This window comes from Melospiza georgiana, chromosome 15 (assembly GCF_028018845.1).
Source record: "Melospiza georgiana isolate bMelGeo1 chromosome 15, bMelGeo1.pri, whole genome shotgun sequence".
NCBI lineage: Eukaryota > Metazoa > Chordata > Aves > Passeriformes > Passerellidae > Melospiza > Melospiza georgiana.
Genome location: NC_080444.1, coordinates 1,118,127 through 1,137,794, shown reverse-complemented (window position 1 = coordinate 1,137,794; position 19,668 = coordinate 1,118,127). Strand labels below are relative to the sequence as shown.

General features: G+C 51.9%; 1 protein-coding gene across 50 annotated transcripts; it reads right to left on the bottom strand.

The window, feature by feature from the left end:
* Nucleotides 1-4: 4 nt before the first annotated feature.
* On the bottom strand, nt 5-2,035 carry LOC131089735 (mucin-12-like). Of its 50 annotated transcripts, XM_058034644.1 has the most exons (7): nt 1,369-2,035; nt 961-1,165; nt 854-919; nt 728-771; nt 517-686; nt 403-478; nt 5-344 (listed from the first exon to the last, which is right to left on the bottom strand). In XM_058034644.1, the coding sequence occupies exons 1-7, from the start codon at nt 1,626-1,628 to the stop codon at nt 5-7; spliced, it is 1,161 nt and encodes a 386-aa protein (XP_057890627.1). In that variant the 5' UTR covers nt 1,629-2,035. The 50 variants fall into 50 exon arrangements, with proteins under 50 accessions (XP_057890627.1, XP_057890625.1, XP_057890626.1 ...); XM_058034642.1 differs by having other exon boundaries at nt 403-438; nt 515-686; nt 854-1,165; XM_058034643.1 differs by having other exon boundaries at nt 558-686; nt 854-1,165.
* Between the last annotated feature and the right edge of the window lie 17,633 nt (nt 2,036-19,668).

Genomic DNA, 19,668 nt, shown 5'->3' with positions numbered 1-19,668 from the left:
AATTTTAATAATTAACGCAGAGTTCTGTAATTGTTGACTCATTAGTGGCTAATGTTTGAAGCAGCTCTTGCAGTGAGTCTGTGGTGTGCTGAAGGAGCCCTTCAGGCAGAGTTTGTGGTGTTGGGGCAGCAGGAGCCGTCCCGGGGCCAGCAGGGGCCAGGCTTGCTTTAGTTCCTCTGCAGCCTGGGAGCTGCCCGGGCTCTGCCTGTGCTGGGCAGTGTGACACTGTCCTGGAATGTGTGTGACACCGTCCTGGGCTCTGTGTGACACCCTGTGCTGTGTGTGACACTGTCCTGTGCTGTGTGTGACACTGTCCTGGGCTCTGTGTGACACTCTGTGCTGTGTGTGACACTGTCCTGTGCTATGTGTGACACTGTCCTGTGCTGTGTGTGACACCTTGTGCAGTGTGTGACACTGTCCTGTGCTCTGTGTGACACCCTGTGCTGTGTGTGACACTGTCCTGTGCTGTGTGTGACACCTTGTGCAGTGTGTGACACCCTGTGCTGTGTGTGACACCCTGTGCTGTGTGTGACACCGTCCTGGGCTCTGTGTGACACTGTCCTGGGCTGTGTGTGACACTGTCCTGTGCTGTGTGTGACACTGTCCTGGAATGTGTGTGACACCCTGTGCTGTGTGTGACACTGTCCTGGGCTGTGTGTGACACTGTCCTGGGCTGTGTGTGACACCTTGTGCAGTGTGTGACACTGTCCTGGGCTGTGTGTGACACCATCCTGGGCTCTGTGTGACACTGTCCTGGGCTCTGTGTGACACCTTGTGCAGTGTGTGACACCATCCTGGGCTCTGTGTGACACTGTCCTGGGCTCTGTGTGACACCTTGTGCAGTGTGTGACACCGTCCTGGGCTCTGTGTGACACTGTCCTGGGCTGTGTGTGACACTGTCCTGGGCTGTGTGTGACACCTTGTGCAGTGTGTGACACTGTCCTGGGCTGTGTGTGACACTGTCCTGGGCTCTGTGTGACACTCTGTGCTGTGCAGTGTGTGTGCTCTGTGTCCTGTCCAGCCCATGGAACTCCATGTCCTGTACAGTCCCCATGTGTCACATCCTGTACAGCCTGTGTGCATCATGTCCTGTACAATCCATGGAATTCCATGTCCTGTCCATCCTGTGTGCTCCATGTACATCGTGTCCTGTCCATCCCTGTCCCCCGTGTCCTGTCCATCCCTGTCCCCATGTCCTGTCCATCCCTGTCCCCCATGTCCTGTCCATCCCTGTCCATCCCTGTCCCCCTGTCCTCTCCTGTCCATCCGTCCATCCCTGTCCATCCCTGTCCCCCATGTCCTGTCCATCCCTGTCCATCCCTGTCCCCCTGTCCTCTGCTGTCCATCCCTGTCCCCCATGTCCTGTCCATCCCTGTCCCCCGTGTCCTGTCCATCCCTGTCCCCCATGTCCTGTCCATCCCAGTCCATCCCTGTCCCCCTGTCCTCTCCTGTCCATCCCAGTCCATCCCTGTCCCCCGTGTCCTGTCCATCCCAGTCCATCCCTGTCCCCCGTGTCCTGCCTGGCAGCACAGGGCTGACTCCAGAGCTGAGGCTGCTCCTGCAGTCCCCCAGCACCCAGGGGCCTGTGAGGAGAAGGGGTCACTGCAGTCCAGACTCTGAGGTGTCATTGGGAATTTAGAGGTGGCACAAGTATTAACTTTTAACAGTCTTTATTCTCGATGTTGTAGTATCCTTTCCTTTCGCACCACCAACTTTTTGGGTTCTCCAGGGGTTTTCACGGAACAAGTCTGTAGTGTAAAACTAAAAGATCATGTTGCAACTTTGTATAAAAACCATCTTGCAAAACAAAGGCCTTTTTTTTTCTTTGGCTTGGGACTTTTGAGACAATTCCTAACATACCTGTAATTCTTGCTTTTATAATTTGTGTTAGCAGAGACTCTGATGCGTTGGAAATGTAGATTTAATGTGCACTCCTGTGCTTTCTGCCAAGTGGTCATTCACTTTGGAGTTTTACTATGTTCAACCTGTAAATACAGCAGAACGTCAATAAATGTCACTTCTGTAGCAATTGTTGCTGTAGGACAATGTTTAATTGAGTTTTGATGTGTTATTGCACCTGGTTATCCATGACAAACACAGGTTATCTGGGGGCATTCCATCTCCTTCCATTAGAGGTGTAACAAATCTCCAGGGTGTCCATCTCTTTTGTAAGCAAGCCTGTCAGGAAACGGTGATTCCATTTTGGGGGATTTGTTGCATTTTTTGGTAGTTATATGACTTATTGACCCATGAAACTGGTTTTGGTTCACAGCTGAACTTCTCAAACGTACAGTCCCCACAAACAAGCAGTTGGGGCTGACAGAGATGGATAGAGGTTCCACAGAGTCCTCTTTAAACAGGAAAAAGTGAACACAGAATTAGGAGTTTTTATCCTACAAGGCAAAATCTGCAGCATTGGGGAACTCTGAATCACATTTGCCCAAACTTGGTCGATCAGCCTCGTGTTTGCTCTCCTGGTATTTGGGCCTTATTTGGGCTTGACTGTCCACAGAACTGGAATATTTGGCATTCCTGCTGCTCCTGCTGCAGTGCCTGAAGCTGCAGACACCTCCAGCTCCGTGTTCCTGCCCAGCCAGGGGCTCTGGGTGGGTGCTGGGGTCTGGAGGAGCCATGCTGGGTTTGGGGTGGGTCACAGGCTCCAGTACTTGTGTTGGGTGTGGGACAGCCCAGCCACCTCACACCACCCAAGTGACAGGGCTGTGGTCACCTGCAGCGACCAGGTAAATACCTCTGGCCTTCCCTGACAGCCAGGCTGGGGTGCAGGCTTGGAGCATTTTTTTTTTCCTGAGATTTTTGGGTAAAATGGACAAAAGCCAGGCAGGGAAGGAAATTACCAGAGCACAGGGATTAAGTCACTGTTTAAAGTAAAAAATCAACCATAAGATATATCCTAGAAAGTAATTATAAATCATAGGATTTACATGGATACAAAGCCTATTTTGCTAAGCTAAACTATGTTAATAAAGCCTCATATCAATGAATATAACAATAAAGCAAAAGGCAGCGATCTGTGCCAGGCTCTGGAGCATTGGGAAGGTCTGTGCTGGGTGCCCTGGTGCCAGGGGATGGAACATGGTCCATGTGCCAGGGCCAAGTGGAGCGAAGAACAACTCTGAACTTAAAAAAAAAAAAAAAATTGGCTAAATAGAAGCTCTGCCAAGTAAGAAATTGGTGTTTCCAAAACATCCTTCACCCCTCAGTGAGCTGTAATGGGCTCCTGAGCTGTAACCTCGGGTGCTTTTCACAGGAGCTCCTGGGATCCCCCTGGAGCATCCTTGGGACACTGGGGTGGTGTGAGGGGCAGTGGGTGAGGGCAGGGGACGCCTGGAGTCACCTGGAGTGGTGTCACCTGCAGTGGTGTTACCTCTGGGTCCGGAGGCCGCATGAGGGGCTTGGTGGGCCTGAATGCCCCATGGCACTGTCACACAGCACAGGGGACAGGGTAGGTGGCAGCTCAGAGGAGCCATGGGAAGAAAAGCCCATCTCCCACCAGATTCTGTGTTTGGTTTTGTTGTTGCTTTAACCAAAGTGGCCGGAGCGCCGTAATTAAAGGCTCAGTGGCTCTAATTGGAGTAGGTTTAAACTCGAGGTCAAAATCCCTTCTGGCACTTCCTCTGCCTAATAACCATCAACAGAAATCAAACAAATCCAAGCGGCTCCAGCCCCTAATCTGCGACCAGCAAAGGTCGTGCCGCTGATAAGGGAACTCAGACGTGGAAACGCAGCCCCGTGGCCCCACAGTGCTGGAGGACGGCAGGGACAGTGCCGTGGCCACGGGTGGGTGCTGGGGCTGCCTGGTGCTGGGCAAGCCCTGGCAGGGGTGTCGGGTTGTCCCGGCGCTGTGGGACGCAGCAAGGACGGGACACCGTGGTGCCAGTGCAGCCCGTGGGACAGCAGCTCAGCACCAGGATTCCAGCGAAATGCCCCTTTCGTGTGGGCAGACGAAGGCGCCGAGGCTGTGCCGGGGATGCAGAGGGGATTTTACAAGGCACTGCCGATGCCGGGGCGTTGTGCCCCCCCGGCCACCCACGGCTGCCGCTTCCTGCCCCCGCCGAAGGTCACTGCCCTCGCCACTTTAACTGCTTGGCTAATTATGCCCTGAGCTGGACCTTTAAAGTGATCTGGGAGGAGAAAAGAAAAAAAAAAAGAATAAAGGAAAGCAAAGGGGTTGCAGATGTGCCGGGCCAGGCTCGGGAAGGTGGGGCCGTCCCCTGCCCATCCTCACCGCGACCCCTCCGGGAGCCGCTGCCTGCAGATCGCGTCCCTTGAGGGGTTTGGGGTCTTTGTTCCTGCTCCTCTCTCTGCCAGGCCTCGCACACCCCGTTAAAGGGCTCGGAGTGCGTTTCGGTGCCCTGGATTTAATATGGAGGGGTTATCCCGTGCCAAGGGAGGGGTTATCCCGTGCCAAGGGAGGGGTTATTCCCGTGCCAAGGCAGCCCCTGAGCTGCGGCCGGGTGGGAGCCTGGGCTGCCCCGAGGCTGCCGAACTGTCCGGGGTGGGATTGGGATGAGATGGAATGGGATAGGATGGGGACACAGCTCCTGTGGGCACCATCCTGTCCCAGCCAGGCCATCCAGGGGACCCGGGGGTGGCACTGGGGCTCTCGGGCAGCGCTGCCACGGCTGATGGCACTCCTGCCACCGGCTCTGCACTGCCAACAGGAGCACGGAGCAGCCAAAAATCCATAGAATCCCAGAATGATTTGGACTGGGAGGGACCTTAAAGCTCCTTTCATTCCACCCCCTGCCACAGGACACTGTCCCTGGTGTTCCAAGCCCGTCCAGCCTGGCCGTGGGCACTGCCAGGGATGGGGAGAAGGGAGAAGGGAGCAGCTGCAGCTCCCCAGCGAGCCCTCGGTGCTCCACAACAGCTGCAACGAGTTTGCAATCATTCCCTCCCTCCCACACCTGTGAGGGGGCGGCGGTGCCCAAAAGCCCCAGCCCTGGGCAGGTGTTTCTCATTCTGGGGGCTCCTGTGCCTGCAGCAGGTCATGGGAGCTTTCTCTGGGGGAAACCTCTCTCCTGCACCCCAAATGAGCTGAAACCCGTGCCAGCACCATCCTTTGGCGTGGAATGTGCTCCTGGGTTGTGTGAGGACTTGCCTGAGCTGCTGCTTCATTTCCCAGCTCACCGAGGTAAGTGGGGGCAGCACAAAGTCCTGCTGGCATGGAGCACTGGGGCTTGTCCCTTTGGGTGGGGAAGCTCTGGGTGGGGTTGGACAGGTCCCTTCTCAGAGTGACCCTTGGCTTCAGGGTTGGCCCTGGGCTGGCCACAGAGGGGCACGGAGCCTGGAAGGGTAAATTCTCTTTCAGCTCTCTGAGGAGAGAGATGAGGGGTTGGGTCTTGCGCTAATTAAGTAAAGCTGGGATTGGGAAGCAAAGATCCTGGTGCTGTTTCCTGGTGCCAGGGTGGCTTGGTGGGTGGGCAGGGGTAACCCAGCCCTAAAGGAGCTGCCCAGTCCCAAAGGCCCCGCCGGGGCAGCTGCTCAGGCTGGGCAGGTGTCTCAGTTTTAAATGTCTCCTAGGGAGTGGTTTCTTGTGGCATAGGATGCAGAACTCTCTGCTGGGACCTCTGGATGAGTCCCTTGTGCTTGATTCCTGCATTGTGTCGGTGTCTTTTGTTGGTTTTAGTCTGTTTGGAGCAAAATACCTCCTAAATTCGTGGAGGAATTTTACAGCTCTCTCAATCTGTGTCTCCAAGGACATAAAGTGGCCCCAAAACACTCAGGATGAACCTGGGCTGGGATGTGGGGACAGGTGTGGGGGTGCCGGAGCCCCTTGTCCTTGGCACTGCTGGTTTGTGACGGCTTTGACCCGACCCAGATCCATCACCCCAAACCTCCCAGCTGGAAATAGAGAGGAAGAGGCTCTTTACAGGCCTGAACTTCCTGAAGCTGCTGGGAATGACTCATCCATACGTTGGCAGAGCCTGAGCCAGCTGCCAGCAGGAGAGAGCGGGCAGGGCTGTGCAGGGAGGAGGAGGAGGAGGCAGGGAAGGCTCTTCCTGCTGCTTTTCCCTGCTGCTCCTTGGTCCACGTGTGCCCTCTGCACTGGGACAGGGCTCAGACCCCAGCTGGAGACTGGCAAAGAAAGAACCCAGGGGGTTTTCAGCCCAGCTCACCTAAAGCAGCTGAGGAAGCTCCGAGGTGCCAAGGGATGCAATTAAGGGAGCTGCTGGGTTTTGGAGATGCAATGCTTCTATCAGCAACTGCTCTGGTTATGTCCCCGCTAATTGAAGTAAATTGCTTTCTGCCATCAAATTGGGAAGTTCCCCTTCCGATCCTAATGTGAGCTTAGAACATGATTTCCAGTCTTCGGTCTGCTTTTAGTGCTCTCCCTTTAATTAGTTCCCTGGATCCAGCTGATTCCTGCCAGCCTGCAGAGGTGGCGTTTGGAGGACTCTGCTTCCCTTCGGAGCAAGGCGAGCAGGAGGGATTTCTTTGCTGTGTGTTGCTTTTCCTCACCCCCAGCCTGTGTTCCTGGGGCATGGCTGAGGCAGAGCTTGGATGATTTTGAGGCTGGATTCATTCAGGCAGTGGCCAGTGCTCCCAGTGTGGGCTGCTGCATCCCCACGGCCACAGGCTCAGCAGGGGGAGGAACAGATTTAATCTGGTCCTGCAGTAAATTACTATTCTAGATTAGAAATGAAGCCCATGAAGTGGGCATGAGTCACTCTATTTGCTGTGGTCACAGTTTTTCCTCTCATTAATCTTCCGTCCTGTTCTCACTCTGTGTTCTGCATGGGAGGGAAGATGGAGAATGGGAACGTCAGGGCTGCCCATGGCTCCTTGGACCCTGCACAACTGCTGGGATTTCTTATTTATTTTAATTCTTTCCATTCTGTGGAGTATCTTCAGTGTTGTCCCAGGAGTTTTGCAATAGCTGTGTTGAAAACCAAGGCTGTATCTGCAAGCAAGCATAGACCGCTTTAATTTAACCAGTGCAAAGCCGTGTTTTGTATTATGTAGAATTCCAGCCTGGTTTGGGGTGGAAGGGACCTTAAACTCATCCCATTCCATGGCAGGGACACCTTCCACTGTTCCAAGCTCTGTCCAACCCGGCTTTGGGCACTGCCACAGCTCCTCTGGGCACCCTGTGCCAGGGCCTGCCCACCCTCACAGGGAACAATTCCTTCTAACACCCAACCTAAATCTGCATTCTTTCCTCTCAGCTCGAGACCATTCCCCTTTTTCCTGTCATTATTAAAACTGATTTCTTTTGATTAAGTTTAAATTGATTTCTAACTGGCATAAAACTTAAAGGGGGGGGGGGGAAAAAGCACAACTGAAATAGCAAACAGCTGAAATAATGCTTTGGGAGGCAGGTGAGCTCTTGGTCCTCGTTAGGAGCAGGTGGTGTGAATTGAGGAGATTGGCTTGGTCCTGTTTCAAAGTCTAAAGCCAAATCCATTGTGGGACAAGCCCACTGGGCATTGGTGCTGATCAGGCTCATCCCAGGTTTTCACTTTCGCTTGTGGGATGAGCAGATTTGGGTCTCTGGTGGTGGCTTGAATTCCTGTCTCTGAGGCCAAGCAGAGAGGAGCCAGTTGTACTCTGGGCTGCGGCTCTGTGCTGTGATGACATGATCAAAACATTAAGGGTCCTGCTTCTTGGGGAAATGCAGGAATCCAAAACATCTGGGCAGTTTGTTTGTGTGTGTGTTGCCTTCCTTCGTGCCTTTGTTCATCCTTTCCAATTACTGCTGCTAAGTATAAACTTAAAACAGAGACGAGGCTGAGCTTGTGGGGAACATATGGACAAATGGAAAATAAACAGCATGAGGAATTCCTGGCTAATGAGCTCTTGGATGATAAGATACTCCAAAAAAAAAAAAAAAAAAGTAAAAGAGGTCTGAGCTTTGCTTCTGTTGTAGCATGAGAAGAAAATTTCCCTACTGATGCCCAGCATCGCTTTGATGCTGCACTGCAGCACCTCCTTTGTGAGCTCTGGGGCATGAGGGTCTGTGTCCACTCTGGATCCACCCTTGGGCTTCAGTCCAGCTGTGCTGGGCTCACAGGTGGGTTTGGGCCATGGTCTGCAGCCCCCAGCTCTGGGAGGGGATGGAGTCACTGCCTCTCCCTCATCTGCCCCCACAGCTGGCTCTGTGCTGCTCTCCGTGCCCAGCTCCTGGGTTCCCCTCCCTCATTACACGTGTCATTAATTGCTCCAGCTGAACAACAGGAACGGGCTCCTTCCTCCTCGAGTTCAAGGCTTGTGTCTCGTTCTTCCTGGCAGAAGAAGAGATGCTTCCCTTGCTCTTGAGGCCAGGGTTGCCCCACCAGCTTTGCAGTTTGGTCATGGCTGGGTGGCTGTGGGGTGATTGTTGGTGCCGGGATTTGGGATTAGCAATTGCACTCTCTGTAAATCAGGACAAAGCCATGGAATCGCTCAGGTTGGAAACCTCTGAGATCATCAAGTCCAACCATTCCCCCAGCCCTGCCAAGACCACCACTGGCCATGTCCCCAGGTGCCACAGGCACATGGTTTTTGAACTCTTCAGGTGTTCATCCCTGCTTAGCTTTGGCACCTGGGTCTGACCCTGGTGCTGCTGAAACTCCCTTCAAGTTCTTGAGGGGGAGATGGGAAGGAGGGACCGAGGCAGGACGGATCAGGGCAGAGTGGGACAGCACATGGGAAGGGCAAATCCACTGCAAATGTGAATGAATAAAGTAAAAAATAGATACAAATTCCTAGAAATGTAGAAAAGCAGGTTGGATGCATAGGAAATAGGAACAGAAGTGTTTCTGAGGAGTTTCTGCCCGGGCAGGGCCCTGTCAGACACTGCTGGCTGTGCTGGGTGCTGGCTTGGGGGTGTTTGTATTTCAGACTGCTTGTGTGATCCCCAATAGCCACATTCAAGACAAGCAGCAGTGGAGTGTTTCCTTCCAGAGGCCAGGAATGCAGATGGAAATGCCTCTATCACATCCATCTCTCTGGCCAAAATGCTGTTTAAGCATCAAACCACGTGGACCTAAATGAGGTGGCAGGTTTCAGATAAACTTGAAAACAATTAGTTAAAAATTAAAGAAGAAAACATGTTGTTTGTTACTGGTTTGTGCCCTTTTTAAAATTTCTTTTTCCAGGGGAAATTGGGATTCTTTAATTGGCTCAGCTGGAGCAAAAACCCCAGATCAAACAGCGAGTGAGCTGGAACAACAAAGGAATGTCCTGGTATTTCTTTTTCCAAGTTTAGAAATGGAAGTCAGGGCAGCCTTGGGGTTTGTGGAAATTCCTCTGTGCATTGTTGGGAGGCAGAGGAAGTGGTTTGGAGTGGAGCTCCGGGCTGAGCCTGGCGGAGCGGGGCCGTTTCTACTCCTCCCTCTGTCCCGGCTGCTCCTGCAGCCTGAGGATCCTCAAACACCCCCCTGGCACTGAGGCACCTGGGGGCTCCCTGTGCCTCTGCCCCGCTCTGCCATGGCAGCCGGCCCAGCCAAACACACGGAAACACTTTCCATTCCTGCTGGTGTTTCTGTCTTGCGGTGGCTTGGCACAACTGGAATGGGAAAAGGTTCTTTTCAGTCCACTACCGGCTTCTGGAGGAGCTGTTCCCGTTTCTGTACAAAGCTGTTCATGTATAGATCATCATTCTAAGTTTTGATGCCTGTTCCCCACAGCCCCTGGGGTCATTTGATGACAAAAATCTTTCAAGACCCACGGGCAGATCATCAATGTATTGAGAGGAGAGTGCTCTGGTTTAAAGTGTGTGCTGCTCGTGCTCCTGTTACAGTAGAGATGTTGTCTTGGTGATTTTTGGTAGTTTTTGGGTTTTCCTTGTTATTTGGCTGGCATAGCCATGCAGCTGGAGGGGAGAGTCAGGTCCCCAGCAAGAGGCAGGATATGGATGGAATGGGATGGGGGGCAGGACATGGATTGGATGGGATGGGATGGAATGGGATGGGAGGCAGGACCTGGATGGGATGGGATGGGGGGCAGGACATGGATGGGATGGGATGGGATGGGGGGCAGGACATGGATGGGATGGGATGGAATGGAATGGGATGGGAGGCAGGACAGGGATGGGATGGGATGGGATGGGGGGCAGGACATGGATGGGATGGGAGGCAGGACCTGGATGGGATGGGATGGGATGGAATGGAATGGGATGGGATGGGATGGGAGGCAGGACATGGATGGGATGGGAGGCAGGACATGGATAGGATGGGATGCTCTGGCCCCGGGGGCAGATGTTCCCCCGCCGGGCAGGAAGAGAGAGCCCCATCAGCTGCTGCCAAGGAAAACCTCTCAAACCTGCCCAGAACGGCCGAGCCCGGAGGGTTTTCTCTGCTCTCCCTCCCGGCACAGGGGTTGTTCCTCAGCCAGGGCTGGCCCCAGGGGCCGGGCTGCTGCTGTGGGAGCTCCTCGGTGACTCCTGCTGCTGGGTGATGCTCCCAAAATGACCTCAGCGGGGCAGGGATGGACCACAGGGTGCCGTGGGATGTGCAAGGCCATGGTGGGGGCCCAGCTGGTTTCCATGGTCCTGCTGTGGTGGTTTCAAAGGCAGGGATAGATTCTGGATGTGCTGAGCCAGCTGGGGCTCAAGCTGCAGCATCTGGCAGATGCCCACATGGAGCAGCTCTGGCCAGTGCCCCACTGTCCTCCCCATATAGATATATATATTCCCCTTTTACATATATATTTTTTCCATATGTGGTTGATTTTCTTTTTATTCTGATGTTTTAATGCAGTTTATTTCTCCAGTCACTGAAGTGCTTTGGATGTTAATAGGAAACAGTATCACATTTTTGTGTGTTTTGGGTTATTTGTCTCGGCTTTTATTAGGCTTGTCTTGCAAGTCATCAGGCAAAAATGTAAAAGAAGGAATTATGTGTGTGTGTGTTTGTGCTGGGGACCAAGCCCAAGCGCCGGCAGTACCCGATGCAGGGAATTGTTCTTTGTTTTCCAGGGAATGGGGTGCCGGTATGAGGAAGCCCTGGGGGCGGTCGGTGGTTCCGATTGTTTTATTCGTGGTTCCGATTGTTTTATTCGTGGTTCCGATTGTTTTATTCGTGGTTCCGATTGTTTTATTCGTGGTTCCGATTGTTTCATTCGTGGTTCCGATTGTTTCATTCGTGGTACCGATTGTTTGATTCGTGGTACCGATTGTTTGATTCGTGGTACCGATTGTTTCATTCATGGTACCGATTGTTTCATTCATGGTCCCTGTCAGCGCTGCCTTCCCAGCGCTGCCACACGGGCTGGAGGTTCTGCCGAGGGGCCGAGGGACAGCAGCTCATCCCACAGCAGGGATTTCCACTGGGTTTTACAGGAATCTCAGAGTGTCCATGGCTGCAGCACTGCCCAGTCTGGGTGCTGGGGCTGCCTCTGCACTCACAGGTACCCACTGGGGAGCTTGGCAGCGCACGCAGGAGTGAAAGAGACTTTCTGAGAGTCGTTCCCTTTGTGTCAGTAGTGATTGGTTCAATCTGAACAGAAAATGCAGCTCCAGGCCCTCATCTCAGAGGCACTGTCCTCTCTTTGGTGCATCTTGGTGCCCAGGAGATGCTCTGCTCCTTCTGCAGCCATTTGCCATGGTACAAAATAGCTGTAAACCCCTGTCTTGGTTCCACTCTCTCTCTTGTAGTTCAGAATCCTTTTTTGTTGGTGTTTTTACCCCTGTTGGCAGCAGGGTCCCTGCCTGTCCCCCAGCCCAGGGCTGCTCTGGCAGGGAGATGTGATTGGTGCTGAAAGGGGCTTCTGAGATGCGTCCTGTAGTCAGTGCAAACATCAAATTATAACACTCCCCGTTGCCATCTCAGGGTTTTAAACTCCCTTGCTCCTTCCAAAGGATGTAATTTTGGGGGCAGCCTTTTTGTTGTAGCATATTCATTGCTGTAATAATTTCATTTCCAGTGCTTGTGGTGCAGAAACAGGGGACGCAGAGGGAGCAGGAGCAGTGTTTGCTGAGCTGACAGATGGGATCGTGTGCACTGAGCAGAAATGGCAGCAGAGGTGTTGCTGAGCACTCCCAACCCAGGGAATTGCTCCAGGCTGAGGAAGCTCCTGCTCTGCTCTGTCCTCCCATTAATGCTTCAGAAACCACTCAACCGACCCGTGGCTGGTGCTCCCTCAGGAAAAGGGCAGGGAAGGAGCTTTGACAGTAAAGGACAAGATTTCCTCTCCCTGGAGCTTTAGGCAGTGTTTGTCACATAAAGGTGCTGGGTGGGTTCTGAGCTGCCCTTCCAAGGGCTGGGTGTTGGGATTAGTATCAAACACCATCTTAGAGCACAGAATCCCGGGCTGCTTTGTGTGGAACAGACCTTAAGGATCATCCAGTGCCACCCCTGCTGTGGCAGGGACAATTTCCACTGTCCCAGGTGCTCCCAGCCCTGCCCAGCCTGGCCCTGGGCACTGCCAGGGATCCAGGGGCAGCCCCAGCTTTTCTGGGCACCTGTGCCAGGGCTGCCCACCCTCCCAGGGAAGGAGTTTTATTTATTATCCTGCAATCCTGTGCTTTTATCTCCACATGTGAAGCCGGTACTGCAATCCCTGCGTGTGCCCGTGTGTAGCCAGTGCTTTACTTGCAGCCTGGATGAGCAGTTCAGGGCTGGCCCTGCTTGGACTGAGCCTGGGTGGCTTCTCTTGAAGCCATCTGAGATCCTGTTGTGTGAGGTTTTCACATAAAAATCCCTCAAAACTTGCTGTTCCTGGCTCCAGTTTGTGCATTCCAGTTTTGGCTGGGCTGAGCATCCTTCCCTCGGGGTACAGCAGCGTTTGCACAGGCTCTGCCTCACCAGGGCTGATGGCCTTTCCTCCCGGAGCACCTGGGTGCCTGAGGGTGGGACCAGCCCTGTGCAAGCCCCCAGCAGCCTGGGGGGGAGTCTTGGCTCTGCAGGGATCACAGCTCAGGGTCAGTGCAGAATCACAGGGTGAGATTGGTGTGGGTTGGGAGGGATCTCGGAGCTCATCCATTGTGACCCTGTGCCATGGACTGGGACACCTTCCATTGGCTCCTGGTGGTGGTGATGAAGGTGTATTGCAGTGGTTTGTGTCCCAGTGTCCTGGCATGGTGGGGCAGCCTTGGGTACAGCAGAACAGACAGGCTGGGAGAACTTTAAAACACCAAGATGGAAAGGAATTAGATTTGAGAGAGAAAATCCTCATTTGCTAAAGGGCCAAGTGAAGGAAGATGAGGAGAATTTGTCGGTTAATAATACAGAATGAGGTTTTACAAAGAGCTCGTGTCCAAAGCTCTTTAACTTTTCCTGGCATTTCCCATCCATTCCATTGTTAAGCCCTTCGCCGTCGGAAAGCAGCGCCGGGCCAGGGCGCGCGATGATCTCATCCCCAAGGCTTCTGCCCTCGCCTCTGTTTACCCATCCCACAGCGTTTGCTCCTCAGATTTGGTTTCCTACTTTGAAGAAAAAAAATGAGAAGGAAAAAGGGGAAAAAAAAAAAATCTTTCATTTGTGCAGTGTCTGTCCTGAGGAAAATAGCACCTCGGTGGTTTTCAAGGAGAGGATGGACCACAGTGCATTCCCACAATTTATAAGAGGAGACAGGAAGGCCTCAGTGACTCATAAACACTAACAGATTCTGTGTATGAGCTTCTCTTTGTTGTTTGTTATCCTTAATTTCATGGTTTTCCTTCTTTTGAGCGTGTTTGTGTACTTTAGACGATGCCATCATTTTGTCAGGACACTTTGTGTGTGGTTCCCACACAGGAGCAATGTTGTCTGCCTGATGGCTGGGCTCACAAAAATAAGACAGCAGCCAGTGGAAACGCTTGAGGGTTCTGTTGGTGCCACATCCTGACATGGGGACCCTGGGACAGCAGGGCTGGGCAGGAGGGACCCTTCCCTGAGTGTCAGCTGCTGCTCTGCATGGAAGAGGGTCAGGCCAGGACCTCCTGCATGGGGGCAGCCCCAAGGGCTGTGCTCAAAGCTCCCCAGTCCAATGACCCTAAATCCATCACTCATGGTCACTCACGGGGCGCTGGGAGGGTCAGGCTGGCATGGCCAGTGTGACCTGGGCAGGGAATTGCCCTTCTGAGGGTGGCTGTGCCCACCCTGGCTCTCTGTGCTCCCAGCCATGACTCTCTGGAAATTTGGTACATCTCTGTGTGCAGGTTGTTCCAGCAGTTTCTCCTGGTTTAGTTAAAACCAATCATTTGTTAGAGGGCTGGGATGAGTTTCCTTGAGCAAGGAGGTATTTAGTTCTTTGTGTGGACATTGGCTTCATCTTGCCTTTGTTTCCCCCTTGCCACCCCGCCAAAACCTCCCCTCTTGCTATGGCACAGGGCATGAGCTGGCACCCACCCCTTGCCTCAGAGCTGGAGATGGGTAAATCCAGCTGGGAAGCCAGCACGTTGTAAGGCACAGAGAAACCCCTTCAGACAGGCAGCCCATTCATGGAAGGTATTTTTAATTAGTCATGGAACGGTTTGGGTTGGAAGGGACCTTCCAGATCATCCATTTCCAACCCCCCTGCCATGGGCAGGGACACCTTCCACTGGACCACGTTGCTCCAAGCCCTGTCCAGCCTGGGCTCTCAGCTCAGCTGAGCCATGGAACCATCAGCTGTGGGCATTGCTGGGCAGTGGTGGCTGGAGCTGGGAGCTGCCCTGCTCAGGGCTCTCCAAGCCCCCCTCTGGATCTGGGGGCAGTACCAGTGCAGCTGCTCAAATATGCTCACAAATCCAGAAACACAAGTAAGCACTAAACTTTCCCAAGGTGGCTGAGTAATCGTGTTTGCTTTAGCATTTTAGTCCCCCAATTACCCAAGCCAAGGATATTGCCTCTTTAAACAGAGTTCAAAAAGCCCAAGAATTTTTTATAAATAGCTCACATCCTCTTGATAACAACCCGGCTGCTATTTATTGCCCACTTCCCCTCAGACAGACAGGTCAGAGCACTGAAAATCGCACTTCCCATGGAATCCAGAGGAACTGGGCTTTTCAGGTTCCTACAATTGTTTGTCATTCTGGGTTTCCTTTGCAGTTTCCAGCGCTCAGCCAGGCTCACCCTGCTCAGGAGGGATCGTTGGGATAGATTGCTGCCTCCCTGGAGCCCCAAACCCCATTTTCTGCTCCCATTTTTGGGACCAGCAGGAAGTCCCTTTGCTCCCCAGCACCATGGGGTCCTTCTAAGCCATTTTTTTCCAGCTCCACACTTCACTGAGTGCTCTCTGGTCGTATTTTGCACTCCCACCTTCCCATTCAGCCCAAAGCTGTGTGGCCAGAGCTGAAAGCAGGTGGGAGCTGCTTCCTGATGCTTCCTTGTCTCTGTGGAGCTGCAGGGCATCCTCAGGAGCTGGGATTTGTCCTGTCCATAACTCATACTAACCCAATCCCACTGGCCATGCACCAGTCCTGTGCTTCAGTCACCATGAAATCAAACAGAATGGTTTGGGTTGAAAGGACTTTAAAGACCATCTCGTTCTAGCCCCCAGTACAGCTGGAGGGTTCTTAGAAATGGATAGACACCCATGTAAAGAAAAAATCAATTTAGTTGTGTTCCTAAGGATAATTTACAGGAATATCAGGAGAGCTAGTTTGTGCCAGCCTTGAAGCTATTTGTCATGGGCTGCTGCTGAGGAAAACAGAGCTGTGACCCCTCACCCTCAGACATGAAAGATGATGAAATCGTGGCTTTGGTGGGACTCTAGATGTGTCAGACCATAGACCCTGTATGTTGGAAGTGGAGGATCTGTGCTGATGGCTCACCCTCTCCGTGAAAAGCAATTAAATACTGTCACAAGGAGGATGTAATTTTAATTAATTCATTCTTTAGCATCTCTTTGGACACAGTGACTTCCCTGAAGGGACAGCATGAACCATTTCCTTGCCAGCTCAGAGCAGGGCATCTCTGGGTGCAGGGTTTTAGGGTTTTGCTGCTCCACACGTGGCTGGAGGCTCCAGTGCCATACCTGGAGCAAAGGGATGTGGTGCAGAATGTCCCAGTTCTGTGCTCTGACAATATTGTGTTTCTGATTAGGAGCACCCAGTTATATAATGGCATCATAATCACAAACATACCTGGCTCTGAGCAGAACAGGGCTGGATGATTTATTCATAAGAGTTTCTTCATGCAGAAACTTCTATTTATTCCCTGTTGTAAGGGCAGGAAAATGCCAATGGAAGCTGCAGTGGCATGGTGCTAATGGGAAGTACGTGGTTCAGTCTTCCCTCTCTTCAGGAATACTGAAGAGTAAATTTTTTAGGGTTTTTATGGAGAAATCCCTGTGCCTTTGTGCTTGGGAGCAGAAGCCTTGCTTGGGTTTGCAGAACCCAAATGGTCTGGGAAGGAGCAGGAGGTGCTGAGGGGCTGCTTGCCCTGCCCAGTCCCTCTGTGCTGGTGGCAGAGTGATCAGGAACCTTCGCCCTGAAATCCTGACTGGTTCTTGGGGTGATTTGGTTTCTATTTATATATTTATTTATTTTTATAGACACCTTTTGAGTATCTCCTTCAATCACACCTTTGTACAAGCTGATGTTTCTCAGCCTGCTGGTTGTTTTTTGACATTTACTTTCTTTCTGCAGCAGCAGAAGCCTTGTTGTGTCCTAGCTGGTCACCCAGGGCTGGCTGTCCAGGGCTGTGATGGGCTCTGGTGGCCTGGGCATGGTCAGAAACTTCTGTGAAGCCTCTTTGCCCTTCTTGTGCCTCAAAACCTGGTGTCCAGCTTGGACCCTGGGGTGTGTTTGGGGTGGCTCTGTCCCAAAGCCTGCGGAGGCTGAGACCCTGCTGAAAGGCTTTGCCTTGACCTCTGTTGCCAATTCCTCCTTGCCCTGGAAAGGGAAGTTTGCCCTGTGTGGGAACCCCCTCTGAGGACATCCCTGAAGTTTTATGGTGCTCAGCAGGGGCTGGAGTGGGAGCCCAGGGATTCGGCGCTCCCACGGGAGGTTTTTATGGGGAGGAAGTAAAACAAAGTGCAAAGGCAATTTATCTCTGTCCTGGCCATTTGTCTGTCACTCACAACGGGGCCAAACTTCACCCCTGGTGCTGTGTGCTGGTGTGGAGCCCTGTGAGGAGCCAGCTCTGTGTCTGGCCAGGAATGGGGCTCAGCCTCCATTGCCCCATTCACACACCGCTAATCCCAGTGAGAGAAATTATTTATTTCTGGGAAATGGTGCTGTGGGAGGTGGTGCCTCTGTGAGAATGGTGCAGCCCCCTGTGCTGCAGCATCTCCTTGCTGTGCTCACCCAGAGTTAGAGAGTTGGAACTCTGCAATGACTGGGTGGCAGTGGCAGTGGAAGCCGTGTGGTTCTGTTGTGGCACCGAGCTGGCCACCGGGCTTTCACTGGGAGTGTGCAACCCCAGGAAATGTGCTCACTTCTGGGAGTCCCACGCTCTGCATGGCTGACCTGTGACAGGTTTGTGTCTTCACCACTTGAGTTTCGTTTCCGTGGCACCGACCCCACAGATGGTGAAACTACTGATGGTTGTACTGATGGTTCTTGGTGGTTGTACTGATGGTTGTACCAATGGCTGTGTTGGTGCGCTGTGTCTCACAAAGCTGGGTTCCTTATTTTCCACATTTCTTCTCCGTCCCAGGCTGTGGCCCTGTTTTTGTGGCTTTGTGTGTTCTGTTCCTGGGTCCCGTGGGCCGCTATCGCAGCAAGGCTCGGCCGTTGCCTTCTGCAGATCGTGTCGGTTTCCACTCATGCTGGAATAAATCACCTGGGACTCCATTTTCTTCATGCAGAAAAGGCAATTCTTTACTCCCATAACTCATTTTACACAGTTTTCACAGATGTCATGCAACACCAACTGCCAACAGTTCTCTTACTACCTTAGTTATTGGTCAGAAGGTGATTTGTGTGTTCGTACTCAGATTCAGGTGTTTACATTCTTCCTTTGTGGATTCTCTTGGGACAAGATCTGTTGTTTATACAGGCGCCCCTATTTTTCTCCCCAAGGAATAGGTTGTTGTGTTCACAAACTTTTCATACCCAAGATTGTTTCATATGGGAAGTTACAAGTTGTCTGCAATTAGAAGAAGTGACAGCCTAGCAGAGCAAGGCCTGATTTCATAAGGCCCTTACTTTTATAACATATTTTACCTGTCTGCAACACTCAGACCTTTGGGAAAATCTCATTGTGTTTATTAAATATATATTTTAGGAAAAGAGTTTTAAAATGAATTAAAACTTAGGTTTTTATCTCATTTTGTAGAATCCCAGAATGGTTTGGGTTGAAAGGGATCAAGGGATGCAACCTGCTCAATCTGGTCACTTATTTCTGTAAGTCCATAATTTCTATAAATCTCAGCCCATGCTCTCAGAATCAATACATTGGTTTAGGGTATTTTAAGGGTGTTTTGATTCTCTAGAAATTCCCCTTCAGGTCTGATATCCAAGAGCTGGGCTTGCTCTAGGGCCTGGGAAGTCTGTTGTACTCTTAGCTCTGTGCATCTCTTCACCATTCCATAGCCTATGCTTGTGCAATTGGAGTTGGTTCCCTTTGAGAGCCAATAACTGAAAATGATGTAAAAAAGGATCAAAAAAAGCGCTGATAATTCTGATAGATTTAAAAAATATTGCTTTAACATCTACTGCTCAAATCAAGCAGAGTGCTCTGGTTCACTTCCAGCAGAGAGACATGAGTGTCGTGTTGGTATTTTTAAAGCTTTATGTGCAAGACATCAGTTGGTGTTGCCAAACTCTGATTTAAATTTATACATCCTGGCTCAGCCTGTTTGTTAAAAAAAAAAAAAAAAAGAAAAACCTCCCCCAGCATAACAAATTCAGTATCTTTTCCTTATTGCAAATTTTCTGGCACCCGATGTCGTGATCTGCACAGTGTAGTTATTGTGTCTTTATCTGATCCATTGACTAATTCAACATTATTGTTTCAATAATATTATTTCAGGCCAGGTAACACACTCAGGTTACCTCTGTGATGACACAAAACATGGCACAGCCTCCAGTGAGTCACAGCCCCACAGTGTGTGCAAATAAATAACAGGAATGGTGAAAAATATCCCGGATCCTGTATTTTTAGCAGTCCAGGGTGATGCTGGTGACACATGAGGAGCTGGGGGCAGGAAGGTGCTGGGTGCTGGTGGGTGGGAGCCCCAGGATGTGGCTCAGGGGCTGTGCAGGGACACAGGAATTGGTCCTTGGCAGCTTCTTGTCCTTTCCCAAGGAGGTGGGAGAGTTCTGGCTGCCCCCATGTCCAGCGGGGGACCTTGGGCTGGAGGAGGCTCTGTGCCCACCCGTGCCCTGGTGGGGCTGTCCTGGTGTGGAAAGGAGAAGCAGGAGGGCTGGAAGTGGGTCAGGAGTGCTGAGGGAGGCTCTGTGGGATGGGCTGGCACAACCCCTGTGTGTGGTGGGGCTGCTGATTTTGTGCTTGGCTCCCTTTAGTGTCAGTCCCCTGTCACACTGAGGGCTCAGCCCCATGGGAGGAGCAGCCTGATCCCCAGGCTGGTGAATTTTAGGGGTGCAGGGAAGGAGGGGATTGCTCCTAAAGTTCACTCCTCAGTGGTGCTGACTCTTCCCACTGCAGGGGATTTGAGGGTATTGAATTGATGAGCCCCTATGTGCCAGGCAGTGGGGCAGAGCAACCCCAGCATCACCCCGAGCTCCTTGGCAGGGCTGGAGAGCATCAAATAACCAATTCTGGGCTACTCTCTGCTTGTATTTTTAGAATAATTGCTATAAACATTCTTGAGATTTTTTTTAAAAGAACCACAACAGCCATATATATATTTAAC